Source organism: Archocentrus centrarchus, chromosome 6 (assembly GCF_007364275.1).
Source record: "Archocentrus centrarchus isolate MPI-CPG fArcCen1 chromosome 6, fArcCen1, whole genome shotgun sequence".
NCBI lineage: Eukaryota > Metazoa > Chordata > Actinopteri > Cichliformes > Cichlidae > Archocentrus > Archocentrus centrarchus.
In genome coordinates this window covers 31,097,294-31,112,102 of record NC_044351.1, presented here as the reverse complement: position 1 = coordinate 31,112,102, position 14,809 = coordinate 31,097,294, and the positions used below count along the sequence as shown (strand labels likewise).

The 14,809-nt window shown below is 42.5% G+C and overlaps 1 protein-coding gene across 3 annotated transcripts in view; it reads right to left on the bottom strand.

Annotated features, from left to right (window-relative positions):
• znf423 (zinc finger protein 423) overlaps positions 1–14,809 on the bottom strand; it is a 141,067-nt gene that overhangs the window by 8,256 nt on the left and 118,002 nt on the right. For all 3 annotated transcript variants that reach the window (XM_030732007.1, XM_030732008.1, XM_030732009.1), the window contains 2 exons: positions 7,492–7,623; positions 4,892–5,007 (listed from right to left, as the gene is read on the bottom strand). In XM_030732007.1, coding sequence (XP_030587867.1) covers positions 4,892–5,007; positions 7,492–7,623 — 248 coding nt within the window. The remainder of the gene's footprint in view (positions 1–4,891; positions 5,008–7,491; positions 7,624–14,809) is intronic.

The following is a 14,809-nucleotide window of genomic DNA, read 5'->3' as shown; positions in this document are numbered from 1 at the left end:
TTTGTATTCAATTTTTCCTTAGGTGGCCGGAGGGGGGAGTCGAGTCGAGTTTGAGGACAGCTGTTGTGACAGTAACATTTTTCCTACTTTCCTTTTAACATATTTCTGTGGCTTTATTAAAGCTGCTTTTGCCTCAACTTCTTAAACTAATATAATAATAGCTCCTTTTATTCAGCATTTTCTATAATTACAGTGCTTTTAGCATTAGCAGTAGTTGATGTGCTATCGTAATCAGCTGGCTTGCAGTCTCTGCCTGCCTCTCCACCTTTCTCTTTTGTTTTGAATCACTTTTTGTTTCTGTCTGTCTTCTCCCTGCTGAAAAAAAAAAAACAAAAAACCTTCAAGTCTGGGGATTCAGGGACGTAAGAATGTGTGTGTGTGTGTGTGTACGTGTCCCAGGTCCCCATTCTAATAACACAGAGTCTCCCAGTGAGCAGTGGGGCAGCTGAGTACGCTCCCCTGGAACGCCACAGGGATCTACGGATCAAATTCATGCACACACACACACGCACACAAACACATACACACATGCACGCACACACGCACACACACAGAGGCAAGGAATACATGGATCAGAGAGTATACACTATGACTTGATATGACAGAACTGAGAGCAACACCCAGATACAAGCAAGCAAACAGACACACGCACACACATATCAACACTATTGCCAGTTCAGCCACATCCACACCTTTCCATAATTCAGTTAGAGTGAGACAGTGAGGCTCTTAGATTCAGACAAAGACAAAGATAACATTATTCACAGGCAGACTACTAAACACAGCTCATTTCACACTCACATTGTGCCCTAATACCAACAGCAGCCAGTGAGCATGTCTCTTCTTTGCTCTGCATTAACTACCAAAGCAGAGATTTTTTTTCATTACGTTTGCTGTGAGGGCACAGATTTACATATTTCTTCTACTTTCTAGGTAGAGACGACATGCAGTAACTGCTAAGAAGCTGGGCTGATGTCTTTATGCTGCTGTACTGCTATAGTGTCTCTAATGTTGGGAAGAAGACCATCCTAAAATGCAACGTGAAACTGGACTTTTGCATATTATATGTATTTGTTGATCTATAATTTGTCTACCCTGCTCACTGTCATGCATTCATTACTCTACAGTATGTTTAAGACACATAGATGAGCAGTTTCCTACTTATCTTTGTGGTTTTGTATACATGCTCTCCAATATTCAGCAACACTGAGGCAGTAAGAAGATCCCATGGAGGAAGCTAGCACATACACACAAACAAAAGGATCCCCCCCCACACACACACATCCATCTTTTTATTCATCTGACCAACTATTCACTCATCTAGCAGTGTTTAAATATTTACTAGAGCTAAAGGAAATGGTGAAGCACAACAGATGAAGGAAAAAAGGGGGGTGATTTGGGAGGAGTGCAAGAGTGATGAACGAAGTGAGGGATCGAAGGAAGCATTGAGGGCAGAAGCTGCAGTCTAGCACCCCCTGGAGGCTCAAGAAGAATGTGAAGATCAAGATGACTATCAGGGAATGTAACGAGGGAGGGAGCCAGAGCTGACATAGAGCTGGATGACTATTTAGAAACATCCACAAGAGGGAAATGCAGTCTTCAGGATTCATACAACTACCGCACATAATGTACATATTTGGATAGAGATAAAACACTGGAAATAATGCAGTCTAAAACACAGTATAAGGTATGTTTAGATATATTTTAGGAATGTACAAACATTTATTGAAAGGGGGAACGTAACTCACCCTTTTAACACTGATACAGTGATGCTAATTACTAAGAAAAAAAGGAGCAAAGCAAGCAAGAAAAGAAAGAAATAAAAATGAGAGAATGAAAAAGTCGTCTGTGAAGTCTGGGAGTAAAGGCAGAGAGAGATCCAGAAGGACCTCACTGATCAGGGCCACAGCATTTTTTATTTACACACCCACATACACACATGCAGACACACACCAAAACATCTCTTATTTACCAGCTTACGTCTGCACTATTTATGGGGCACTGGGGAGAGGCACAGAAGAGAGGAAGAGAGGAGAGGGGCTAAAATATGCATAGGGGCTGGTTCTTCTGGGACAGACGGGGGGAGTCAGAGAGAGAGGGAGGAAGACAGAGCAAGAGGAGGGAAAAAGACAGGAAGGGAGAAAGAGAAAATTCGGGTATGTCTGTGTTAGAGATGGAAAGACGTGAAAGTGAGTGATTGAGAGTGGTAGAGAGAAAGTGAGAACTTTGTATGCAAAGGGAGAGACAGAGATGGAAAGAGGGGCTGAAGGAGTGCAGTCAGGAGGGAGAGAGGATGATGCAGCGGCGTGTCCATGCTGCAATTACCCTTGGGGCGTAATTGTGTGTGTGTTTGTGTGCGCGCGTGTGTGTGTGTCTGTGTGCACGAGTGAGTGAGAGCGAAAGAGAGTGAGCTGGACATCATATGGCCCCTCTGAGGGGTTGAAAGAGGCCAAAGCCTTTTCTAGCTGGCCAACCAGCCTTCTTCATCCATCCGTACCTCATTAAAACACGCACACATACACACAAATTACCCTATTCCACTTCCTCTCTCAGTGCCATGCACATCCACACACACCCACACACACAGACGCACACATACATACACACGAAAACAGCTAGCAGTGGCATTAACCTCCATGGTTGTAGCTCTCCATCTCCCCCAGTCAGCCTTTCTGTCTAGCCCACTTAGAGAGACCTCCCATGGGGCAGTGGAGCTGTGGCAGGTCAGGCTCGGGCTGCAAGTTTTCGCACACACATACTCACACACACTTGGGTCAGGACCAAAGAGTAACAAGATGGATATAGCCACAGTGCAACAGCCAAAGAGGAAGAAGTAGAAGGAGCTGAGACAGAGAGGGGAAAAAAAGCTGAACTGAGCTCAACTTAGTTGAAATAAAAGCAAAAAATAAAGCTCATCTTAGCTAAAGTGATACACTGGATGAGTAGTTTTCTATTGTTTAGTCAAGTCAAGCTATAGAACCACCTGCTCACTAAAAATTCTTGTTGGAGCTTAATATGAAGTAAGATGGTGCAAAAACAAATCTGGTCTCTACTTAAAACAAGCAAATGTTTTTAGTGGGTTAAAATTAATAAAAAAGATTAAAATCAGCATTGCAATATTTTATTTTGCATTTTTGGCCACAGTGGCTTTTATTGACAGTAGAGAGAGACAGGAAACGGGGGAAAGATACAGGGGAAGACAGGCGGGCAGATTGGCGACAGGCCGGGACGCGAACCCGCGCCGCAACGTGGCATATGTGTGTGGTCGCCGGCTTCACCACTAAGCCACCCAGGCGCCCCTTGTAATACTTTTTAGTTCATGATTCCATTACACACTGTCTGTGTTCTCTTGACTCCATTAAATAATGAACAGCAATAGCTAAAAATATACATGTTAATCTGTTATTGTTAGCAAACGTTAAAGCAGACTAAACCAAAAGATTTTCATTTATATTGCATGAGAGGTATTGTCCACTTCTTCTGCACTGAACCAAACAACAGTGATTTCTGCTACTGATCATTTCAATTCATCATTCTGTGAAGATGGCAGGAGAGAAATCATCTGGGATGGAGTGTATGTGGTGTGGGAGGTGAGGGTATTTGTGTGTGGCATACAGTGTGTGTGTGTGTGTGTGTGTGTGTGTGTGTGTGTGTGTGTGTGTGTGTGTGTGTGTGCAGAGAATGAGCGAGGTGTGAGTGTTGCCTGTGTGTGGACATTAACCGACAGGGTCCAGCAGTCACCCTGCTGTTAAATGGACTGGCCAGCCATATGCCCACCACTATTGGCCCTATATTATTGCCACTTTGTGTACGGTTGTTTGTGTGTGTGTGTGTGTGTGTGTGTGTGTGTGTGTGTGTGTGTGTGTGTGTGTGTGTGTGTGTGTGTGTGTGTGTGTGTGTGTGTGTGTGTGTGTAGGGTGGCTGGGTCAGGCCTTTCCAAAAAAATCAAATAATCCGTATTACAATTTATTTTCTTTCTTCTTTTTTGGAGAGTGTTTCTCCTTTTCTGATTATTTAATATATGAAATAGACACAGGAGAAAACAACAAAAGAAAGCAAAAATAACACCAAGAAGACCGTGAGGCTCTTGAATATGATAATGGTGCTTTTTGCTCAAACAGAATGAGAAGTTTATCACCTGTCCTGTTTAATGGAGACACACTGTCCCACAAATAATAAATAATTATAAACCCATAAGTAAATACTTAAATACTGATTGTGCATTTTATATGGGATTCCTCAATGGCCATCTATCACCAGTGTAGCAAGTGATATCATAAATGGCAGATTTCACCTTTAACAGGAATGATGTTTGACCTGTAGATTTTACAGTTCACTGCTCAGCTGCCAAAGGCTTCAAGAGATGGAAGATGACAGGGAGGTTTACATCATCACAGACCTGGCCACAGCTGGTCCAGGACCTACTCTTGGGTGACTTATATCCACTCATCTCTTGCATACACACATGCACGCCCTTAATGTGTCTGGACCCTAATGACATGAAGCTTGCCAGAACCCTGGCCCGACCCCATGAGGAGAGATGAAAAAAGATGGACTAAAGAATACAAAGATAAACAGTAAATATGTGAATTCTGTGCAGAATCAGTAGATGGGAGGATATTAAAGTTAGTGGATGTTGAGGATGTTGAGGGGGAGAGAAACAGGGGAGGGGAAATGTTCGCCTAATTGTGTTTGTCTTGCTTGGGTCTAGGATATTAGTTGATTACACTTCCTGGTACAGTTACTCTTCTTGGGCGCAAAGTTCATTTACTACAGTGTGCTGTAGGAACGTCTGCTCCAGCATGCACTATTTTAATAATTTACCTGGAACAGTACACAGATGAGAAAATTAGGTCAATGTCAACACAGAGATGGAATTAGGGTGTCCTACCTGTAGTTCTGTCTGAAAAAAGAACTTCTGTGGACACTGGGAACAGTCGTAGATCTTGTCTTCCTGACCGTGGACGGCAAAAATATGTTGCTGGAGCTTGTTGGCCTGCACAAACACTGAGGAAAGGATGAACACAGAGCAAGTTACAGAGTGTTTAATTTGACGAAGCCAGTCATCCAGTGCTTATGTCTGCATAGATTCTTTCTCATCAGGTCACGGTGGACTCTTTTTGGTTCTTGAAACGACTTCACCTCTTATTTAGAGGCTTCCTGAGCTCCATCTGACTGGTGGGGAGTTCTGGGTACAAAGTGGAGTTAGACAATGGCTCCACAAGGGCATGGCACAGCTCAGCTCTTAATGTCAAGACCAAGCAGTCCGCCTCCATCTAAAGGATAAGGAGCACTCCTTTAAGGACAGGAATGTACACATTCCTGACAGATTAGAGAGAGGAGTGAAAGACGCCATGCCCTAATCATGGCATTTTTGGGGAGTCTTGGGTAGAGCCCTTTTGGAAGAGGATGACCTGACTGTTATGAATGTGTTGCTCCTATTAAGGACCTCAAGGAAAGCATAGGCTCTGTTTGACAGTTAAGACAGTCACTGGGTTCCCTGGATTAGAAGAAATATTAAAAAAGACTCAGTGGAAGATAAATTTCAGGACTGCTGTAATATGTGCTCATCTCTTTCCTCTTCTCTCTTTTGATATCTGGTTATATAAATAAATATATATACTGACCATCTCCTGAGGCAATTATTTCTACATGAGAGTAAACCTTGTTTCATTGTGTTTTTCATATTATTCACACCTGGATTTACGTTGAATTTCATGTTGCCTTGATTTATGTGAGTTTTAGATGAGAGGACCCACAGGTAGTCTTATATAAATGCCCAAACTTCCCACCAGTCAGTTAACATATGTAACGTTCTCAAGAAATAAAAAGAAGTCCAGCTGCCTTCTAATTAAGTGCTTTGGATCAACTGGTGATTTCTGCAGCTGAAGGAATTTCAACAGACCAATAATTGACAGCAGTGACCTTAAGAGGACAGTCCAGCTACGTTAGGCCAGGGGTAAAATACCAAATTCAATTCAATATCATTTCCAACAGTTTCAATCTGAACTTCCTGTCACAATATTTATCATAAGGCAAGTAATAAAGGTTTTTAACAGCTAAAATAAGGCTTTTCAGAGAAATGATTCCATGTTTATCAGACAAAGATAACAGACAGTCTGGGGAAATGATTTAGGTATATGATAAGTTGTATTAGTTAACTGGACTCAGATGACACTCTTTATACACCTGAACAATCCCAATGAACACTCCCAAGTTCTCCTCTATATTTTTTCTGGTAGAGAAACTTAGTGTATACTATAAATAACCTCCAGCCCCACCCCACACACACACACACACACACACACACACTTATACAAAGCAAATGTAGACTGGAAAGGAGGGAGCATATGGGATAGAATAAAAGGGAGAGGGAGCAAGAGAAAGAAAGAGAGAAAACAGGAAGAGCTATCCTCAGCAGACCATGTGCTATTTATCAATAAATTATCTCTCCTTTTTTTTTAACTTCCGCTCCAGTGTTGTCTCAGACTTTTTTCATTCTTTCTCTTCCCTTTGTTTCAGTAAACTTTTGCTTTTCGCTGTGAGTGTGTATGTGTTGAATTATTAAGCCTCCCCATAGGAGTGGTGCCCATCTTACTAATTCATAAGCCACCAAGGAATAGAGTTAAAGTTTAAAGCGTTTGTGTGTACCTGGGGGGTAGGCACACAACACAAGACAAACTCAACAACTGAGGGAGGGAACGAGAGCAATGGAGAGTCAGAGGGAGAGAGAGAGAATACAGGGATAGAGAGTCAGAGATGGAATGAGAAGAAGAGAAAGCAAAAAAGGTGCTGACTTAGTTTCTCCTAAAATAGGTGCTGAATGAAACTGTGAACACCACAGGCCTAATGTGGTCATCCAGCATTTTGTTTCTGCCCTCCAGTGTATTGCAAAGGTTTAAAGTACTCCATATTTGACCGGTCTGGAGACATTATTGTGTTCACATTTGCACACACAGTTCTGGCAGTAGCTTCTTTAGCAGCGGCACCCCGCTGCAGGGTTACTTCCACAGTTTGAAATGGTAAAACAATGAATATTCCTGATGTGTTTTTGCTGTTTGCCCAAAATCTAAAATGCCGAAGCCATTGCAACACATTTACTGAATGGTGTAAGCAATGCAGAGAGACGCCAGGTACAGGAGCTGATGAGGATCATTTAAGTGCATTTGTATTTTTACCAAGCTGGGATCACACTCTTCTTACAGACTGTATACTGAACATAACAATTTACCCTCATCTATATAATCAAGTTCAGAATAAAGGTATAGAAGAAAGTGAGACAACTTAAATCCACACAACTTTGGGAGGTTCTCCAAGATGCTTGTGGGGACCCTCCATAAAGTTTAACTATTTGCGCACAGACACTGTGTACAGTTAAGTATTTCTATGTTTCTGTATCTGTTTAAAATCAAAGCAAGCTTGAGAAGAGAAAAGCAGTTTCTCTGTGCTCTTGTCCTTGAAGGTAAATTTGCAAGCATGTGTGTCGCTCACCTGTGAAGCAGACGGGACACTTGAAGGTACCTCCCATGCCTTCGAAGCTGTGCTCTATCAGGTGGCAAAGCAGCTTGGCAGGTGAATCAAACATCTGGTTACACAGCTTGCACTCATGATTGATGCCTTCCTCTGCAAATGGGAGACAGACACGCATGTGTGGGCTGGATTAGGCAACACAACACGGGAACATATGACATGATTTCAGAATATTAATACAACATTCATGGTGGATGTTTTATGTATGCTCAGAAATGGTTCAGGACTGTCAGATATGCACATATGTACACTGGTGTGTTTAAAGAAATAACACAAAGAATCATTTGTAGACATAAAAACAAAATTTTTTATCCTTCCATTACTTAGAAACAATCATTTAAAAGGAATATAATTTTAGCTATTTCTTAAACAATGTCACTGATTTCAGAGATTATATAAGGGTGTAGTTTTAAGCATGAACCTTTGACCAGAATTAAAAGGAGAATTTATGGAGCTGAAGAAAAATAAGCAAATTGAACGGAAAACAAATGAACTTGTTCTACTGCATCACTCCAAACATTTTATACCAAATACCAATACCAAATCTTTCCCAACTGGTAATTGGCTGTCCTCCCCATCAGGTCTGTGGATGATCTACCCCTCCTACAGCTATCCCTTCCCTCCCTCTGTCCTCATTATCTGCCCTTCCCCACTGCAGCCACTGAGCCATCCTGCACATCACCCATTCCTTCCTCCATGTCCCCCTTTGTCTCTCTTGGTCCATCACTCTCTGATTAATTTGTGTGGATTCGATTCACACTCCTCACCCCATGCAACTTATTTTCACATACAATATTCCCATTTCCTTCTCCTTTCGCCACATTAGCTTTATCAGACTTGGTCATGCTTTACAGAACACATTTTCTATTCTGATTATCAATTTCTCTTATTCAGATTAAGACTGATTGCTAACTGATTTTTAGACATCACACCTTGTCACAGGCTGTAGTTCTGAAAAAGCAGTGCTTCAGTATAAATGAGTGATAATGAGCTCTCTGTGTAATATACATAAAATATTATCAAGTTTATCTTTATCACAAACACAAGAGAATATCAGCAAGCAGCCTTCATCCTCTCTAAGGGATTATAGTAGTGTTTATGTGTCTATTTTAAGAAGGCGTGAGTGACATCACAGCACCCATGGTGAAAGACCAGATGAAGGTGGGCGTCAAAAAGACACACACACACATAAAAAACACACATGTGCACCCCTTGGCGATCAGGTCTCCTGCCTGTTGTCCTTATCACCATTGTACCATACAGGACAAATGCCCCAGTCGCCCACACATGCAAGCACACCAGAGGACCGTACTGCCCGGAGACATCAGATGGTGTCTTCTGTGGGCCAATCTGTGACCTCCTGTGGAGATGTACGCACACACACACGCACACACAAACATGCAAATGCACAGACAATTCGTAGAGAGCACGATCTGTGTCTTTTCCCTTTTTTTCTCACTTATCTCATGCCCTGTGAGTGCAAACGTACACACACGCAAACACAGTGAAATAGTCTGTAGAACTTCAGCTGCAGAGCTGCAGGGGATCGCAAGGTTAATAACGTCTTCAATCATACATCCATGACACCCATACCGACTAATACACACAAACACGCACACAAAGATTCCTATCTCTCTTTGCCTCAAAGGCCGACACAAGGGTGCCCTAATCCCGTCTCAATAGCCATGGGGGACAGTGTGAGTGTGTGTGTCTGTGTGTGCATGTGTGCGTGCATGGTGGGTGCCACATGGGCTTATAAGAATGAGATGGTATGCTCCTTGGTCCTGGTCCCCAAACATCCCTGTTCCACACACACACACACACACACACACACACACACACACACACACACACACACAAACCTCAAAGGCTGCGAGGTTGTGTGGGGCGCCAGTGTGTCCGAGACACACTGAGACAGATAGAGGTTCATTATCATTTACTAGGAGATTGAAACAGCAGGAGAGAGTCACATGGAGTGAAGCACACAGAGAGAAAAAGGTAGAGAGGAAGAGAGAAAGAGGGGTCTACGGCACTACCAGTTTAATCAATTGTCATGTTTCACATTTTCATTATTTCCTTAAAAGTACTGCTTTATTTAACAATGCACAATTCTTCAGAACAGACCATTTCAACTGTATAGAAGCAAAAGACGGAAAGAGATGCGGAAAGACAAAAGGCACATGAAGGCAGAGGGTGAATACTGTAAGTAAGTAATGCCTACGCTTCAGTGATCTCAGCATGTGTATGTTTGTGTGCATGTGTATTGGGGGGGGGCTCTGTAGAAGGCACCTTAAAGCTCATGTCCTCAGTAGGGGTAAAGCTCTCTTCAGAAGTTGGCTCGCACTCTCCCACGCTGCCAGTATCAGAGAGAGTGGTCAAACATCAGCTACCTTTACATGTACACAATGATGTGCCCATTACCTAGAGTCCAGCATCTTCCTGCAAGTATCCAAGTTGTAGTTATAGAAACAGAAATCAAAAGTATAACTTTGGAAACCATTTTACTAATCAGAGAAATGTGTTTGTTTTAAACATGTTTGTGTGATATTGACGGTTAAATGATTTTCTCATGTGGGGATTCTCTCGTCATCTGTTTCTATGGCAAAATATCCAAAGTTTATTTCTTCACTGCTGTTAATTATAATGTTTTTATAGAGAAGGCATCTCAAGTGTTCTAACTAATGATTCTTTCACTATGGGGTTATTTGTCCGTCTTTTCAACCTAACTGTATTTAGCTGATAAAGTGAGAAAAATTAAAAATGCCCAGTAAGCTAATATGATATCTTAAAGTTCTTTTTTATCCACCAGCAAAGGGATCTAAAAGTCAAAATGTATTTTATTTAATTTGTGTGTCTGATTTAATATGCACAGATGACGTCACTAAAAACAAATTCACAAAAGAAACTTTTGAAGCCGCTTATTGGTCAATCAAATATAGGGTGAGTGTAAAAGTGGCCAAAGATTAAAAAAAAAAAAAAAATACAAAACTAGAGAGAGAGAGAGGGAGGGAGAGACTAAAACAGAGAGAGAGAGAACTGAGGGGAAAAACAGTGAGGTGCAGAGAGATAATTGGGCTGTCCGGCACAAGGGCATGGAGAGAGGCCTCCAACGCCTGTGTGTGTGTGTGTGTGTGTGTGTGTGTGTGTGTGTGTGTGTGTGTGTGTGTGTGTGTGTGTGTCTGTGTGTGTCCCATGAAAGAGTTCTCTTTTCTGACAAATACATTGTTTTGATCAGTGTGTGCGTGGGGACCACTGTCTCTGTGTGCTGTCCCCCTCTGAGACCCAGTCCATGTGTGAGCATGTATGTGTGTATGCGACCCATAGTGAGATGACAGAGTCATAGAGCATCCTGCCGTTACGCTTTGTCTCACAGAGTGCATTTGATCCACCAGTGCACGCACACAGACACACATACAACCCTGGGAGGCCTGTGCTGGGACAGAGAACACAGGGGAGAGAGGGATGAGAGGAGAGAGAGAGAGGCAGGGTGAAGGTTAGGACTCCGAGTTTGTTACCACCCAACAGAAAATTAACTTTTTCTGCTTTTTAAATGCACATCAAAGCCAATCTATGCCTTTATGGAGAACAGCTTTAAAATGTAAGCCACGTTTATTGGAGGAACATGGAAACAAATTTGCCTCAAAAGCATGCAGACTTTGCAGTATCAAAATACGATGGTGGTATTCTTTCTTTCTTTCTTTCTTTTATCTTAAAATGCTCATTGTCTAATGCTCATTAAGTAAGGGATTGCATTTTGTCTTATATAACTTCATAGAGTAGCACTCAGTTTCAGTGTTCCCTATTGTCTGGATCCTGTCTGTAATTATGCAATTAAGTAGCATCGTTCAATTACCATATCAGACAGAGACAGAAGGACAGCTTTCAATATGAAATTGCTGGAACCACATACAACAACTATTGAGGTTTCGCCTCAAAGAGAGAAAATATTAGCAAATGAGGAAACATTGTGAGGACAGAATGCAATGCAGTGTGTGCGGATTGCCAGAAGGCAGCAATAAGGAGGAAGACTGGACACAGAGGAAGTTCATACTGCAGGCAGACAAATACATCCTCATTGCTCATGCTCCCCCTCAGTCTCATTCTCTCGTTACCCACCTCTCTCAGTCTCTCTGCTAATTGATGAGAGGAGAAGGACCAGGTGGCATCATACCCGTCACACCAACACACAGATACACTCACACATTTACGCTGGCCTCATCACAGACCCCTGCAGCGTGCAGAGGAACATAAATGAGCTCCTTGGTTTGTGTTGGGGACACCTCCCTAAGGCACTTGCATACCACACACATCTGCAAGCATACACACATCTCTTAACCCTTTCTTAGTATAGGTTGGGGACTCCTTTGGGTGCCCGGCCCCCACAAACCTCAAACCCTCACCTTCCCCTCCTCTCTCCTCTCTCTCTCTGTGAATGGCTGCTAGGAGTCTCTTGGGCATCTACCCTCCATTACTGGCCTTCCCTGCTCCTGTCAACCCCCTCCATCCCCACCTATATGAATGTGCACGTGTGCGAAAGAGCAGTAAAATGTGTGTGTGTTTAGTCCCTCGTGGCATAAAGGCCGTAAACCAAGCCAGGCGACTGATGGGGAGGACGGCAAGGGAGAGGTAGCAAAAGAAAGAGATGAAGAAGGAAAGAGAAGGAAGGTGCAAGGAAGGCTGTGTAGAGAGGAATGGAGAGAAGGATGATGGGATGGATGGGGAGAGAGCAACAGAGGCGTTGGGAAAAAGAAAGTGTGCAGCAAAAGAAGAGAGCAGTGGACGGAAGGAGGAGGAGTATGCACCTCTCTGGGGGGCTTGCTCAAGGTGTGTTTCCATGGCAACCAGGGGCGGGGGGGTGGGGGGGGGCACTGATGCGCGGGGTGTGAGCTTGACCCATTGGTAGTGTGGGGGCTGGAGAATACACACACGCACACACACACTCATAGAAACACACAACCTGCTGCAGTGCTGGAGGGGTCCCAAGAGTGCCCCCACCTTTACTCACCCTCTCCCTCTCACTCCCTCTCCCTCTCACACACACAAACACACACAGAGAAAGAATGCTGCAGTGCTGAGGTCCCGTGAGTACCCAACACCCACACACATTCTCCCTCCCTTCTCTCATCTTCCATTTTCCCTCTCTGTTTCTATCACTCTCTCTGTGAGGTAATTGTTAATATTTCCATCATTTGTTTACTCCTTATCTTACGCTGTGGATTTTTACATAGAGTTGAATGAAGATGGGAGGCAGAGCTATGCCCCTTTCACACAGAAGAATCCCTCATGATATGAACTCCTGAAACAAACTGCTTTTGACCTGCTCGTTTAAAGACATTTAGATCCAAGTCTGCAACTTTCAGTTCATAAGCCTCCATGCTTAGCCGCAGAATCTCTGACATATGCATGACGGTGACTAAGTGCCGAGTACAGTTTTATCTTAACTTTAGTTTACTGGTTTACTTCGTGCCTGTTCAACAAAGCCAAGCAGGTTCTGAAAGGTTAAAGATCAGACAACACGCACTGGTTTCAAATAGAAAAGATGTTTAATTGTAGCACAGGTAGGACATTGCAATTTTTGTGCAGATGCAATTTTGCTAAGTGAAGACACACACGCGCGCACACACACACACACACACACTAGGGTTTTTATTTCCTACTTCCAGCATGACAAGAAAGCATCTTGAGCTGTACCAGCAGGTGAGCCATAAATCACAGTTGTCGTCACGTTCAGTAAAGAGTGAGTTACTCTAACGTGGACAGAAGACAGCTGAACTGAATGTAAAATGGTATAAGGTCAGAACTTTTTCCTGCTTCTTTATTACCTTTTATACTTCTACTTTATATGTGTTAAATAGTTAATGGTAACAGTGGGGCAACTGGGCTCACAGTAAACTGGCAGGAACCGTTGACTCAGACGACAACCTAACAGTGTCACCTTTTTGTAAGGTGCAAAAAGGAGGAATCTGCCCGGGAGACAAAGAGTTAATATGTGCAACATAGCTCCAACTTTTGGCTTTTCGGGTGAGGTGGAAGTAAGAGTCCACTGGAATTTATGGAGCATCTCTTTAATGTTAACATCCACTGCAAGCACTCTCCCTTCTTCTGAAAGAGTGCCTTTGCTCGGAAACAAAAATCTCACACTATCAGTAGAAAAAAGTAGCAAATCAATCCTTCACATGTGACAAATAAAGATGAATGAACCACTGATTATGCTCATCCCTCTGGACGCAATCCTCATTTGCACATCTAATATTACCCTGTAATAACTATTTTCAGTGGAAACACTCTTTCACACACATTAATACACAAACACAAGCAGACAGACATATTATTGGCAGACGAGAGCAGCATATGGTGATGACCAGTTTGTGCACAAATTGAGCATATTTGTGTAGTGCAAAAGTGCATGTGTGTCTTGGAAGGAGACTGTGTGCATAATGTGTGTGTGTGTATAGCAGCTTGGATTTTCCCTATCAGATTACATAACAGTAGGAAGCTGGAGCGCTCCGTCCTGCTGAAGCCAAAAGCCTCCTCACTAACACACATTCACATGTGCATAGATTTACACAGATACACACACAGATCATACATCATCGCCGTCTCTCACTCTCTCACTGGTTGTGGGTTATTAAGGGATACAATTACATTATGAATTTACGACTTGCTCACAAGCACAACTTTATTAGCTTCTGGTGAGCAGTGCACATATGTTTTTGTAGCAAAACAGAAAATAAAAGGTTTTTGTAACGTTGTGGAAACAGTGAGTCTGGAAATGCTTGCAACACAGAGAAGGACAAATGCACTGAAGATTGTGATTTCTTACAGTATGAATTTTAAAAAGCAGCTAATTGATTCTTCTGATTCATTTAAACATTTTTCACAGCTGATGTTGGTGTAAAAAAAAACACTTAAAGTGAGAATAAATGAAGCAAAGAAATTCAGTGATATCAGATGCACTATAAGACGCAAGTCAGACTACACTGTCAGTTTCTTTGTTGTTCATATGAAGGAATATTAAGGGAGTTCTTTGCTCTGGGATGTAAGGAAGCTCAATACTAAAACTCTACATGTTAACTGCACAGAGATACAAACGTTCTGCTGTTCAAAAATGAAAAACAGACATATACAAACACACTAACAGACGATGTTCAGTGTCATCTGGAGAGCACTTGACTGTAACAACAAGCAGCTGACATGTAAGTCTTTGTATTACCATATGTAATTAGACTTTAATTAATATTCAAGAGAGGTGCACACATCATTGCTCCGGCCTTGGAAT